The sequence below is a fragment of the Pyrus communis genome, chromosome 12, assembly GCF_041283825.1.
Source record: "Pyrus communis isolate YQ-2024b chromosome 12, ASM4128382v1, whole genome shotgun sequence".
Classification (NCBI taxonomy): Eukaryota; Viridiplantae; Streptophyta; class Magnoliopsida; order Rosales; family Rosaceae; genus Pyrus; species Pyrus communis.
This window is the reverse complement of record NC_142576.1, coordinates 19,839,632-19,854,086: the sequence shown is the minus strand read 5'-3', so window position 1 is coordinate 19,854,086 and position 14,455 is coordinate 19,839,632. Positions and strand designations below refer to the sequence as shown.

The 14,455-nt window shown below is 33.2% G+C and overlaps 1 protein-coding gene and 1 long non-coding RNA gene across 2 annotated transcripts; both read right to left on the bottom strand.

Annotated features, from left to right (window-relative positions):
* Window positions 1–2,032: 2,032 nt before the first annotated feature.
* On the bottom strand, window positions 2,033–13,306 carry LOC137745225 (uncharacterized). Its single transcript, XR_015953875.1, has 10 exons — window positions 12,923–13,306; window positions 12,450–12,610; window positions 12,314–12,360; window positions 11,768–11,902; window positions 11,235–11,321; window positions 11,005–11,095; window positions 10,220–10,291; window positions 4,676–4,761; window positions 4,049–4,094; window positions 2,033–3,478 (listed from the first exon to the last, which is right to left on the bottom strand). It is a non-coding gene; the product is annotated as an uncharacterized LOC137745225 (long non-coding RNA).
* On the bottom strand, window positions 4,998–9,462 carry LOC148692453 (uncharacterized). Its single transcript, XM_088680849.1, has one exon. The coding sequence runs from the start codon at window positions 9,460–9,462 to the stop codon at window positions 8,581–8,583; it is 882 nt and encodes a 293-aa protein (XP_088536975.1). The 3' UTR covers window positions 4,998–8,580.
* Window positions 13,307–14,455: the final 1,149 nt, after the last annotated feature.

Below are 14,455 nucleotides of genomic sequence, written 5' to 3'. Positions count from 1 at the left end.
GCTTCTGATGAAGTGACACATATTGGTGCAAGCTACTGGAGCTACAAGCCCAACATCGACTGCTGCATGGAGAGAGTAGCGATTGGGTCAAGTCACGTGGATCCAGGGATGCAGCTGCAGGCTGCAGAGATAAAAAGGAGGCAGGGCGAGTGTGGGTTGAAGGTAGAAGCCCAGCAAAGCTGACTTCTTATGAGGCTAGCATGGATTGAGGCTGCAAGCCCAATCGTGAAGAACCCAGGCGTTTGGTCTAGTTTGTCATACGCGCAGCAAGCCCATATTTTTTCTCTTTTTTTTTTTCTTCTGATTTCTAAGGTTTGGAAAAACACAAAATTGTTTCTATTTTCTTTCAATTTTTTGACTCACAAATTCCACATAGCATAATTGCATATTGGATGAACAAATATATATATTGACAAAATATATGAACGTATATACAATATATATAATTGAAAGAAAAATATAAATATAGGGGGTTCATGCATCATGGGGAATGTTTTCATGCTTCATGGTCGTTTCAAATATCTTAATTTATTTTAAAAGAACATGATTGGCAGAAAACAATAGAGCTTTGAATTTGTAGAAGATCCGTCTCTGATAGCCGGAATTACATCTCCAATGCGTTGTATCACGTTCAACACAGAAAAATTAGTAGGACTGACAATTTCTTGAATAAATACCCTAGATACGTTAGGATTTACACAATCACATTCCTAATTTAATAGGACTAACAATTTCTTCAATGAATATTTTTCACTTCCATACGTAAGATTTACTGCCTATTGTCGGAAGACAAAATAACAAAACATCGCATGGTTCCTTCCAGAACCCTCTCTAGGTTTCAGGATCTTTCCTCTGTTTGAGGGTGCTTCTCACCTTCTTATGTAAGCAATCCCGATCGGGATCGTGCTTCCCTTTGTTGTCGCTGGTCCTAGCTACGGCTGGGATCGGTGGGTAGCTTTTTGTTTTTGTTTTTTCTTTCTTCTCCCCTTCCATTTGCTGCTGGTTCTTCCAATTTTCTTCTATGGCTTTCTCAATTCTTCAACCCCCATGGGTATCCCTTTTCATGGCCCTTCCTTGCTTCATTTTTCAGCCATGTTTTATGTTGAGTTCGTGTGTAGAGTTCCGGTGTTGTATATATGTGGCTCGGGTGTCTCCCACACCACCACGTTCTCCTTGTTGTCTGCCATTTTTGGTGGTGTTGCTTGGGAATTTCTCGGAGCTTCTTTCTGATGGTTGGCTTCTCTCTCGCCGACTGTCTCTTGTTGTTGGCTGTGTGCAGGTAGCGCCTGTGGAGGGGATGATATGCGGTGGATGGAGGATCGGATGGCTGGCTAATTCTCTAATCGACGATGACGACCACAGTGGATGATTCTCGGTTGTTCATTTTTGTTTGGGCTTCATTGTTGTTGGGCTCTTTTTCTTTGTTTTCTTTGTTTTTTGGCCCGTTCTTTGTTTGTTTCTAGGAATAAATTGGGCATTTGTTTGGCTTGTAAGTGTGTTTGTTTTAATAAAAGTTCGTCGTTGGTAATCCTTTTGGGATCCCACTTCCAAAAAATAAATAAATAAAATAAAAAATAAAATAACAAAACATCGCTGATATTAATTTTGATGATATAAAAAATAAATATAAAATTAACATCCTGAACTTGATTAAAAGTTCGTTTGGTTGCTTTTAAATAATTTAAAGCACATACCAAGTTCTGGTTCTAACTAAGTTGTAAGTTCTAACAAATATTTTCGATTAAAAGCCCTATGTAGATAAGGGTTTTGACAAAAACATACAAAACGGCTCTAGCAATAGAGTAAAATAATTTAAACATGTAAATTTTCTGTCCGAAACCCTAATCAAACCCTAATCCACGGCTATATAGCTAATCACCTTCTAATTATAATAAATTAGTGATTCCTTTGACTTGTCATATATGTTTGTCTTTTCTCTTTTGTTTAATTCAAAGGACTTGTCATATATGAAGTAGTATTAATCGAGTTTACGTTTCAAAATTGGCCGAGTACAACTTGTCATATGTTTGTCTTTTCTCTTTTCTATAATTCAAAGGACTTGTCATATATGAAATAGTATTGATCCAGTTTACGTTTCATAATTGGCTTAAGTACAGAAATCTTTGTCTGTTTTCTGCTTTTTCGGTTTACGCCACACACTATACATTGAATCTGACCACGACTTCCTGGCTGCAATCTTGAGTCCCAAGTATCAAAGATTAGTCTAACGATTTCCATCCACGTAGTCGGCCGGCAGTATACAGAGTCTTGGACCAGGCAAATCTGACCACGACTTCCTGGCTGCAATCTTGAGTCCCAAGTATCAAAGATTAGTCTAACGATTTCCATCCACGTAGTCGGCCGGCAGTGTACAGAGTCTTGGACCAGGCAAATGCCACTTTTCCCTTGGACCAGGCAAATACCACTTTTCCTGGTCCACTTTTCCTTGGACCAAATAAAAAAATTCTTGGAGCGGGACGTAAAATAAAAACTTGATTCACTTAAAGGAGTTTTGCTCCAATAGTACTTACTAGGAGTAGTGCCCGCGCGTTGCTGCGGGATTACAAAATGTGAGTATAATATAGACAGATATGTAAAGAATGATGAAGTTTGAATCAAATGTGTATAAAGGCTTGTGAAAATGATGGTATTCAAATGAAAGTCTGTATAAAAGTGAAGGAATAGAAAAAGAAAAATATGACACATACCATTTTTTTTACTTGAAAATTTGGTCTCATTGTTTAGGTATTTTGGTGCGAATGGCAGAATTAAATCAAACATGTTGAAAAGTGAAATGATGTGTAAAAAGATGGATCAGATATATCTAGTTTGGTGTCTCTTTACAATACAGAGACACAGTTTGCTGATGTATTTTAGTTCAATCATCACTTCCATCTTTTCTCTTCAAAGGAATTGGTGCTACCTATTTATACACAATCACTTTCTTCTTTTGACCTATTGTGAACACATGGCTAACCGGTTGTTTGTCCAATGAAAGGTTTAAGTTGGACATATATAAGTATAAATGCAGGTACTCTGATTGAAGATATACTTTATACATATGTCCAACTTAAGTTATCAATGGTCAAGCAAGGAATAATACTTGTATTCAGATTAGGTAAAAAGAAGACAGTCGGTATATACATTGGTAGTAGCCAATTCCCCTGAAGAGAAAGGTTAGTAAATATTGAATTTAAATGCAAACTCAGCAAGAAAGAAAATTAGGAAAACATACCATTAAATCGTTGTATTGTGATTGAGGATTTAGACGATACCTATAAGAGGTTTTCTGTAAGCTAAACCATACAACGAAGAAGATGAATAGAAATTAGTTTTTTAAGCTGGTTTTTTTGTTTATATTTTTATTTTTTATGCATGAGCAAGAAAAGGGTAATGTATCGTAATATTAGTGGATTAGAGAGTATAATAAGAAAAAGAAACATAACCTTTGTGGAGAGTGATGTAGTTTGTGGTATACCTGCAGCAAGGTTGTGTAATCAAATTTAGTTGCGAACATTGGGAAATATAACGTAGCATAGTTAATGGTTGTTGTAGTAGTTGTATAGAGAAAATTGTGCTGCTTCAAGAGTCGATAAGTATTAAAAAGATGCAATTGTTTTCTTATAGTTGGGTAGAAAACATATACCTTAAACTTTTCAATGTGTTCTTTAGGAGTGCATTAAGGATTCAATTGAATTTTACTTCTTTTTTTTTCAATCTTGCTCTCAGTTGTGCACTCATCTGCCTTCCAATCGTTACCATTTGTTCATTATTTGTATAAATGAAAACTAAAAAGGTATAATACTCTTAAATGAAATCCCAAAATAATTGGGTAAAAGCATTTTAGATCACTTCAATTAAATCTTAAATTGAAAAGAACACTTCAATCTAAGTAAAAGTACACAAAGAAAAAAACAAAGACAAAAAAAATGTTTAAACTAATCTAGAAGCCAAAATGATCGCCCAACCTCAGTAAATTAATAATAAAATTGTAAACCCATTTAAATTCACAGGAAAATCAAAAACTTGAAATCGGTAAACATTGTACCTTGAAAGGGGAATATGCACAAAGCTCTTCGAGACTGATCCGAATTCTGACATTGGAGATTAAAGTAGAGTCTGATTATCAAGGTTTTGCAGTAAGGATCGTAAAATACATTAGGATAAAACACTTAAAATGCAATTTATATGTTTAGACAAAACGCTATGAAATCAAGGCTTGAAGAAATTTGCCCCTCCTCCGAAGATGGAGGGAGGGTGCAAATAAAATCTAAAGTTATTTCGTTGCGCAGCATTGATTGAAACCAATAATGAAGACAACTGGAAAAAAAATAAGTGGAAAGCACACTGAGTTTGTCTTTTTAAAAAACGATTAAAATCTGAAACAATCATATACACCAATCACAACAACTGAAGTTTCCTTTGTTAAACAACGATTAAGATGTAAAGCAACCACAAATACCAATTAGAAGCAACGGGAAAGAACAACAGCAACTCAACCTGTATCAGATTATGTTTCAAACATGTACAATTGAGGAAAAAAAAAATTACTCACATGGAAAACCAATTTATTTGAACCATCATAAACACAACAGATAAAACCAACTTGGCAAGGCTTATTTCAAATAAACACAAAGTAAGAATCGAAAATTACACATAGTTGTTGTAAACATACCCAAGCTCAATGTGACTGTTTTATCAATAATCTGAAGAGGTAGCATATGAGCAGGCTCCAAATTTAACAAAAAAACTTGTTGCAACCTGCAGATTTGCAAAAAAAATAGAAACAAAGATTTGACATTTTACTTCAAAGGTGAAAAATGCAAAAGAAAGGATACAATGAAAGAAAAAAATTTATAGATGATAAAAGTTTGAATTCCGAATGGAGAAAAATGCTAAATTAAGATAAAATGCATTGAGCAATTTCTAGTCTCTGTTACTAAAGTATTTTATACTGATGAAAAGCTTAAACTGGAACAATGGCTTGGTTTCTCATATTTTTTGTTATTTTTGTTTTTATTCACCAATGTTAATATACAGCTACTTTAATCATGTTGCATAAAAAAATATAAGCATTTATATACATCTCACTTAAATAAACAATTTGATCACAAATTTTGCAAGACATCTTTAAAAACTATGTTTGCAGTATAGTTGTTTGCAATATTTTCTCCATCTGGAATCAAAATTTTGAGACCTTCTTTTGATGTAACTCTAGATAATGCTACATATAATTGTCCATGGGTGAAAACAGGTTCTGGAAGATATAAACCAACTTGTTTCAAAGATTGCCCTTGGCTCTTATTAATAGTCATTGCAAAACACGGTCTAATTGGGAATTGACGTCTTTTAAAAATAAAAGGCCACTTATTCTCTATTGCTGTAAGAGTGATTCTCGGAATGAATACTTTGTGACCAATATTGTTTCCAGTAAGTATTTTAGCCTCTACAATTCTGCTAAATAATTGAGTCATAATTAATCTGGTTCCATTACAAAAACCTAAAGACTGATTTAAATTACGTAATAGCATAATTGGCATTCCTATCTTCAAAATTAGGTTATGTGTAGGTAAACCATTGAAATCCAATTTATTCAAAAATTCAACAGGATATAATGTTTCCAAATTTTCAATATTCCCATTTGAAGAACACAAAGAATCATAGCTTAGAAACACATGTTGTTCTCCAGATAACAAATCTATTATATAATTATTTATATCTGTAACAGTTGTGTTTCGAGGTGTTATAATAGCACGTTCTCTCAAATAGGCAAAATTTTCAAAAGAATTTTCAAAATTGGGATAAGTTGCTAAAAAAATTGATAAAATTGGATTTCCAAAAGAATGAACTATCAAATCTTCAGGTATTTGAATCAAAAATGTGTCTTTATCATCTGAACTATTTTCACCAATTTTTCCATCACCTATTTGTAAAATCCAATTTGCGAAATCACTGATTTTTTTCTTTTCATCAATGCTTAATCCATTTTTTGATAATCTCATGTTTTTTGTTAAATAAAAAATTTTAAAATGTAACCACAAATAAGAACTATTCAAATAAGCATTTATTATATCTTCTTTGCTTCCTCCAGGTATAACAGGTAATATTTGGCGAAAGTCACCACCTAATAAAAGAGTTTTACCACCAAAAGGAATATTATTTTGTAATCCATTTAAGTGGGACATAATGTCAGAAAGAGATTTATCTAATGCTTCAAAACAATGTTTGTGATTCATAGGTGCTTCATCCCATATAATTATATCTGTCTTTTCGATTAATGTAGCAAGGTGAGTTTTATTTTTTATTGCACAAATTGAAGAATCAGTAAGGACCAAGGGTATTTTAAATCTGGAAGGTGCTGTTCTACCAGCTGGTAAGAACAACGAAGCTATTCCTGATGATGCCACAGCTAAAACAATTTTTCTCTCAGATCTAAACTTACTTATAATAGCATCCCATAAGAAAGTTTTCCCAGTGCCTCCATGACCATAAACAAAAAATAGTCCACCTTTTTTCTTGTCTACAACATCTATAACAGAATTATAAATAAGTTTTTGACCTTGATTAAGTTGCGATTTTAAAAGTGTTTTTTTTTTTACAATTCTTCACAATCATAATTTAATTCTTCTCTTAAAAGTTTATTTTTAATTTCTAACATTTTTTTTGCATCAGGCATTGGTAAATGATATTTGGCCAAAGAACTTGATGCATTATTAAAAAGTAATTCTAACTCAAACAATATAGAATTTTTTTAATTCATCCTGTGGTATGATCATATCAGGAATTGCAAAAGTTTTTCGCAAATTGTACAAAATGTCATCATACATGTTTTGCCAATGAGTATCAAAAAGAATTTGAGGATTTCCCACATCGCAGAACAAAATTATTGTAACAAATAATTGTCTCAATTGAGGAGAAGAAGTAACATTTATAGCACTTGATAAAGCCTCAATCCATTCTTTATCATCTCCTGATAATCCCAATGATTGACAGGCAGCATGATATGAAGGATGTATAATATCATTAACAGTTCTTATATCATCAAAGCTTAATGCACCTTTTTTCAAATTCAAAAGCATTCACAAATAATATAATTCACCAGATGCAGGATGCACATATGCTATTCTACCTATTAAACCTTTTTGTTTTCTTGGTTTCCAAATTTTTTTCCTCGTATCATATAAAAATTTGAAGAAATTTGTGCATAAGTGAGTGCGCGTGCTTTGTTATAAATTTTGTTAATTTCAAACCAACTTGTTAACATTGTATGGTCAGAAGCATTTTGTTTAAGAATTGAATGGATTGATTGATCCCCACTGAAAACAATATTTTGTTCTAATGGTAAATGCACCGGTAATCGTTCCACAGAAGGTTCCCTATGATGTATAGAATATTGGAACAATCTCCAAACAGCTTCATAAGGTGATATGTATCGACAGTTTAGATACGTTAATATTTCATTATTTGGATCCTGTTGAATGACTAACCGTGCTCTATCTGAACCTTTATTTACATATTTGAACAAATATTTTATAAGCATTGATTGACAGCAGGATTCAACATTTATGTGTGCATTATATCTTAAAAGTAATTCAGCGTTATAAGGAACCACAAAACCGTTATCAAATTTGATTCCATTTTTTATGACATATTTTGTATCATCATCACGACGCCTATAAATAGGAAAACCATTGTCTTCAAAAATTGTGTCATTTTTATATGGCTTAGGAAAGTTTTTGGAACACTTATTTTCCCGCATGCAAGGAGAATTTTGATTAATATGTCCACATGGCCCATGAATCATAAATTGGTTAACAATTTCATAAAGCTGAGGATTGACAAATTTGTCTGGTAATTCAGCAGAAATAATTGAATCTATATCTGATGCCATATAACATTTAAAATCCGATTTCAACCAGATTAACATATGAGAATGAGGCAAACCTCTTTTTTGAAATTCAATTGTACAAACATCTGTTTCCAAAAATAATTGTAACAAACAAACACCCAAAAAAAAAAAAAAAAGGGTTAGCCTGATGAAGCAAAAAAAAAGAAAAAAATTTCAGATAAGGGAAAAAATAAGTTTTTAGAAACTTACTTGCCTCAACCTGTCCAAAGGGCTTTCCAGATTTAATGAAATCGAGCATATCATCAAGTTTCATATTAAATATTCTAGAAATTATATCAGGGCTGTCCTCAGGCTTGTATCCTGGTTTTTTTTTCAAATTCTCTTATGATTTCTGGCCACTTTACATTGCATGTAAACGTTATGAACAAATCAGGATGACCATATTCTCTACAAATAGTCATAGCATCTTGATAATTATTAATCATATATCTAGGACTTCCTGTGTACGAAGCAGGTAACACAATTTTTTGGCCTAAATTGTTTGCATCATTTTCACCTCTTGACATTGCATCGTAAATTCCTTTGTAAATTTCACTTCTTAAATTTTTCTGATTTTGTCTAATATAATCCAGCCTATCTTCTTCAAGTGTTGCATAGGAATCTACCAAATATTGTTGAAAAAGTCTACCACCTTTTAACAGTGTAGTTAAGTATGGATCTCATTCTTAAATCTAGTAAGCTATATAAGCTCTCATAGGTATTCTTTGTCTCTTCGTTTTTGGACCATTATAATTTTCATTCCATTTTAAATCTGGTCTATACCCATCTTCACCGTATGGAAAAAGAATAGGATACCGAAGAGCCATAAATTTTGGATTCAATTTTGTAACACGCTTTAATCCTTCACTTTTACAATCTACAATATCTCTATTAGAGTCAGATAAACCTATATCACCAACTATTAAACCACCTATTTCATCACTTGTTGGTTGATCATATTGCTTGCTATCATTTGGTTGTCTCCCTAGCAACGTAAGTTTTAAATTGGTCAGACCATCAATTTCATATTTGTCTCTTGCTGTTCGAAAAAGTTTGACCAACTCATTTGATTCATCAAACAATTTAATCAAGTTTTCCACAATTTTTGAATCAAGTTTTTTATTTTTTCCATCACAATCAAAAGCTCTAAGACGATTCTGTATTTCATTATATGTATCATAAACATATAACTGAGCAAATTTTGGAGACTCATTATCAACAGGTAAAAGAGAACCCATCAAATGACAAACTTGACCACTAATTTTAAAAATGTAAGGACTTGATCCGTCATTAATTGAGTGATCAACTTTTGCTCCCATTGAAGTAAATGAAAACATAGAGTTGTAAGCTCTAATATTTTCTCGAAATGATAAACTTTTTTGACTTCCATTTGGATCAAGCAATGAATCTAAAAAAGATGGTGTTGGCTTTGGACTTGAAAATTTAATTTTTCCTTGTTGACAACAGAGAGTGAAAATTGGTTGATTTTTTGTCCAGCTTTGTTTAAGAGACTCTTTTAACCAAAAATATGCACCGCAATACACACATTTATAACTTTTATCACCCAAATCCATATAATCGTTCACAACCCCTACAAAAAAAACATATATAAAAAAATGTAATCACTATATGGAAGTAACTTAATCCTAAAACCAAGCCTAAAGAAAACAATTATTGCAAAAAATTCAAAACTACCATTTCTATTTTTTTGGAAAAATGCCTGACCCTTCTTCATGAGACAACAATTATCAGCATCTATGATTTTTTGAATTCTATTTTCAACATTGTTGAACAAACTCACAACGTTTTTCCCTTTTTTATCAGATGTGTACATGGTTTTTTCAAGCGGGATGACATCCAACATTTCATCATCATTAACAAGCTCAATCACACAGTGGTTAGTAGAAGATGTACTGGAGGAACATTGATATTCAACTGATGAATATTCGCAAATAAATGTGTCAGTTGCAGACATAATAACATCTTCAGAATTATGCATATAACTCGCTCTACACATTCTTTTTCGCTGATGACCATCGTCAACCAATGTATTAGATTCACTATCAGTAAAGCTTTTGTTTTGTTTTATAGCATCATTTGTTTGATCATTTGTACATTTTTCAGACATGATGGAAACAAACAATTGCGCAACAGATTAAGAAAAGAATGAAAAAAATCAATAAAAATATAAGATATATATAAAAACAATAAAGATCACACAAAAACTAATGACATGTCTGAATCAAGAGTTTCATTTCAATTTAACAAATGCAAAAGAAAACTGCATTGTTAAAGTTTTAATAAATAATTCCAAAACTTTAAATAAGTTACCTTGAGGACAAAATGCCTTGGAAGGTGAGAACAAATAGCTTTAAATCCAAAATACTCAAGATTTTTCAAATTCTGTTAAAAAAAAAAAGAAAAACACATCATCAGAAAACTCATCAAAACAAATAAACACTTATTTGTTCACATGAACTATCTATTGTAATATATGATGATAGTGCACAGTTGAGTGTTTAAGTTTATTAAATAACTGAAAGTTGGGGGTGGCTGGGTACATGTTTTCCTTTCGGTTTTTTTTTTTTTTTTTTTTTGGTGTTTATTTAATATCTCGAAGTGAACAGTAGTAGTTTCTAGGAAAACAAAAGTTGAGTTAGTTATTAAAACAAAGAATACCATAGTTTACCAATGTGACAGAGAAGCACTGTGTTTGCAAGATTAGAGATGAGCGCGGATGTACTTACGCTACCAAAAAATCCAAGTAGAATTGATTACTGACTTTAACAATTAAAATCAAATACAATTTTTCAAAAATAAATGCAAGCTGATGGGTACAGTTTGTCAATGAAACGATTTGAAATCATATCTTTACAAGTAGGAGATAGCAAATATTTGCATTGCATATCTTAGTAGAATGAGTGGTTATGAAGGAGAATTAGATTTATTCAATTTCGATACAAAGAGAATTAATTAATGCAGGAACAATATTTGTGCACATTGAGAATGAAATTAACTAATTAACTTACTAACCCCTACTGTAAATTTCACACCTATACTCAAAACAAATTTTGTAACCAATATCCCAAAAAAGAGGCAAAAGGAAAGAAAAAAACCTTTGTATGGTATACTGCGATGTTATTTGTGTAACCGAACTCAACCCAACAACCTTCTTGTATACTTGGAAATTAGTTACAGATTTTATGGCTGCAGAAGAAAATCAAACAAAAAGTCTTAACTTTCCTAGAAAATTTTACTTCTTCCTAAAAAATAGAAATCCATTTTTAATCCAACAATTATCAGTGCATCCCCAAACTGGAAAAAAGCAGAAGGATAGAAAACGTACCCAAAATATAACAGTAGCGTCATAGGTGCTTCGAAATGGTCACACCTTACTTTCTAACTCATTCGTATACTTGACTTTCTTTTCCTTCTACCTTAGAGCAAATTATCTATTAGTTAAAGACCACAAAACCAAAATACTGGAAAGCCACAACTTACAACCCAAGCATATAAGATTAAGAAAAATCAGGCAAAAAATAGCTACACAGACCAAATGAAATCCACAAAACTAAGCCAAATGTAATCTGTAAAGATCTGGCACAACACAAAGACCAATTTCCCCTAATTTAATTTTGATAAATGCAAAATGATCACAAATAACTCACTCAAAAATAGGAAAGCAAAAAGACCTAAAAACAACAAAATCAAAACCTCAAAATCAGAAAAAAAAAAAAAAAAAAAAAAATGAAGAACAAAAATCGCAAACCACATAAGCAAAATTATTGAAAATAAAAAATCAACATGCATTAAAGCCAACAATAATCGGCAAAAGCAAGGAAATCAATTAGGAAAAAAGGTTTTTATTTCAAAACTCACCAATTTGATCCTCTTAGCAACGACCAGTTGGAATCGGCAACGTGGAAACACTGAATTTTGATAATTTAATCTCCAGGGCAGCGACCCAAGGAGCAGAACCAAGCCTCAGAAATTTGACTTCAGCCGGTTTTTATCCTTTGACACACGCGGACAAAGCCAGAATCAGAGAGGGCAACACAAAATGAGAGACAGCAGTGGAATGGAAAACAAAAATCCACAGGATAAACTCGAAATAGAGAGAACCTCAACAACCCCTCTCATCTTTTTCCCAAAAACTACAAACCCATATAAACCCAACAATTACAAATCCTTGTACCAAGCAGAAAAAACAGAAGGGCAAAAAACATACCCAAAAAATTACAACAACATTGCAAATACCAGAAAATCCGAGATTCGCCAACTGAAGAACAAAAATACAAAATTCTCTTTTAACAGGGAAAAGCCAAGAGAACACCACAATTAACAACAAAAGGAAACGATTAAGGTTTCATCCAAACAAAAAAAACGAGAAAAAAAAAACCGAAAGAAAACGATTATAAAATATACCTTAGTCGAATCACACTTGTCCCACAACAGGCTGGAAAGACACCGCCCTTGAAAATAGTTGTTAATCAACAAAAAATCCGGCCACAGGCTAGAAATCCCAAACAGAAAAAATGGGCAAACAGCAGGAATTCTTTACCCCAATTAGAGATCTGAAACCCTCGGAACAACGAAAGGAAACGATTAAGGTTTCTCTTTCCCCATCCTCTGCTTCCCCAAATGACGCACCTAGACCTCTCTCGCCACAGGAGTCGACTCCTCTCACAATTTAAAACCCTAAAATCCATTCGAACCCATTACCTAAACAAAGAACATCACAAAAATTAAACGATGAACTGGGAAAAAAAAAACCCAACGAAGTCCACATCTCTTTAAACGCAACAAAAGAAAACCTTTTCACAGTTTAAAACCCTAAAATCCATTCGAAGCCATCACCCAAACAAAGAACATCACAAAAATTAAACAATGTACTGAAAAAACCCAATGAAGTCTAGATCTCTTTAAACGCAACAGAAGAAAACCCGTTTTGCAAACCAACATAAAAATCTGCAAAGGAAAACAAAAATCTAAAAGAAAATCACACACCACAGAGTTATCGGAAGAAAGAAGCACCTGCGACGTTCTGAAAACCACGGTTGAGAAGAACAAAACACAAAAGCGCACCAAAGAGAAGCACACAACGGGAACCAAAAGAAAAGAAAAGCTGAGAGCGATAGAAAACCACCAATGCAAGTGAGAAACAGAAACAAAAAGCAAGCAAAATAAACCCCAAAAGAGAATAGCACGATGACCGACACGTGTCACACACAATTCCCAACTTGTCCCTGCATGAACCACCAAAAACAATAAGAAGGCATGAAAAAGCTGAAGGGCAATTCGGCCACTGGAAAAGCACCCACCCAGCGCGGGCAAAGAAGGAATTTTACTATAGAAAAGGAAGAAACCAGCGCCAAAACCCAAACAAACCAGGGGCAGATCCGTCCGGACACTATTGTTGAACAGTGCCAGAACCCAACTGGGCTTTAGTATATATATTATCACTCAGTTATATAAGTTTTCTTTTATGTAAAATTTAACTGTACAAAGATTTATTAGATCTTTATATACAAAGATTAACAATTGATCTTTTTAATTGTGGTAAAAGAAACAAATTCTCTCTTTCTTAAGAAAGAATTCACATTGATGAGAGAAGTGACTTTACATGTGCTTATAAGTGGTTCGTCTATTCCTTATATTACTAATTAGTTTTATGGTGGAACTGTTAGAGTAGAACCTCAACTTTCTTTATAGTATCAGAGCTGATTATCCCACGTGTGAAGTCCAATGGCTACACGTACTCTACGTCACCCGAGTTGTATTGTCCACATGTTAAGCTTGAAATTTCACCACAAGTGAGAAGGCGTGTTAAGAATCAAACTCACATTGATGAGAGCAAGGATTTTTCATTTCATCAAACCTTTTGAAAGCCATTGAAAGTCAAGGGCCCAAGCACACACCCAACCATGTGGTCTATATAAAACAATTCGCGGCTCTCAATTCGTTTCCCTTTCGTTAATTATTTCCATTTCATTAAACCTCTTGAAAGCCATTAAAAGCCAGAGATACCTAACAATGGGCTACATAAAAGGTCGAAGGGAACCAACTAATGCATGAGAATATATGTGATTAGAAAGCATTGTAAACACTAGTCTCTCCTTTCTCTAAAAAGTTTCCCATTTTCCCTTATATTTTAGCATCAAATTCATGCATGCAAACTAAGTAGGCCTCCTTAATAAACATACAAGAATAAGTTCTCTATAAAACAGATAAGTAAATCACATTCATGTTTTACAAAACAATAACTGGATGTAATCAATTCATATTACATATATGTTCATGGCTTTGAATTCAGCTCTAGCTAAAACAATATTTGTTCCACATGTTCATCATAATTGAAAACCAAATTAAAACAAACATTGAACTAAAATTAAGGATAGAATACACCTAGAAACGCTCCAGCAATCCCAAAGGCTTTGGATGACAGGTGCGGCTCCAAGCTCTCATTCCTTACAAAGCTGCGGCACAAAGTGTTTAATTTCTCTGAATTTCTCTCTAAGACCCCCTCTTTATGCGGCAGATGTGTGGTGTATTTATAGGGCTAGGAGG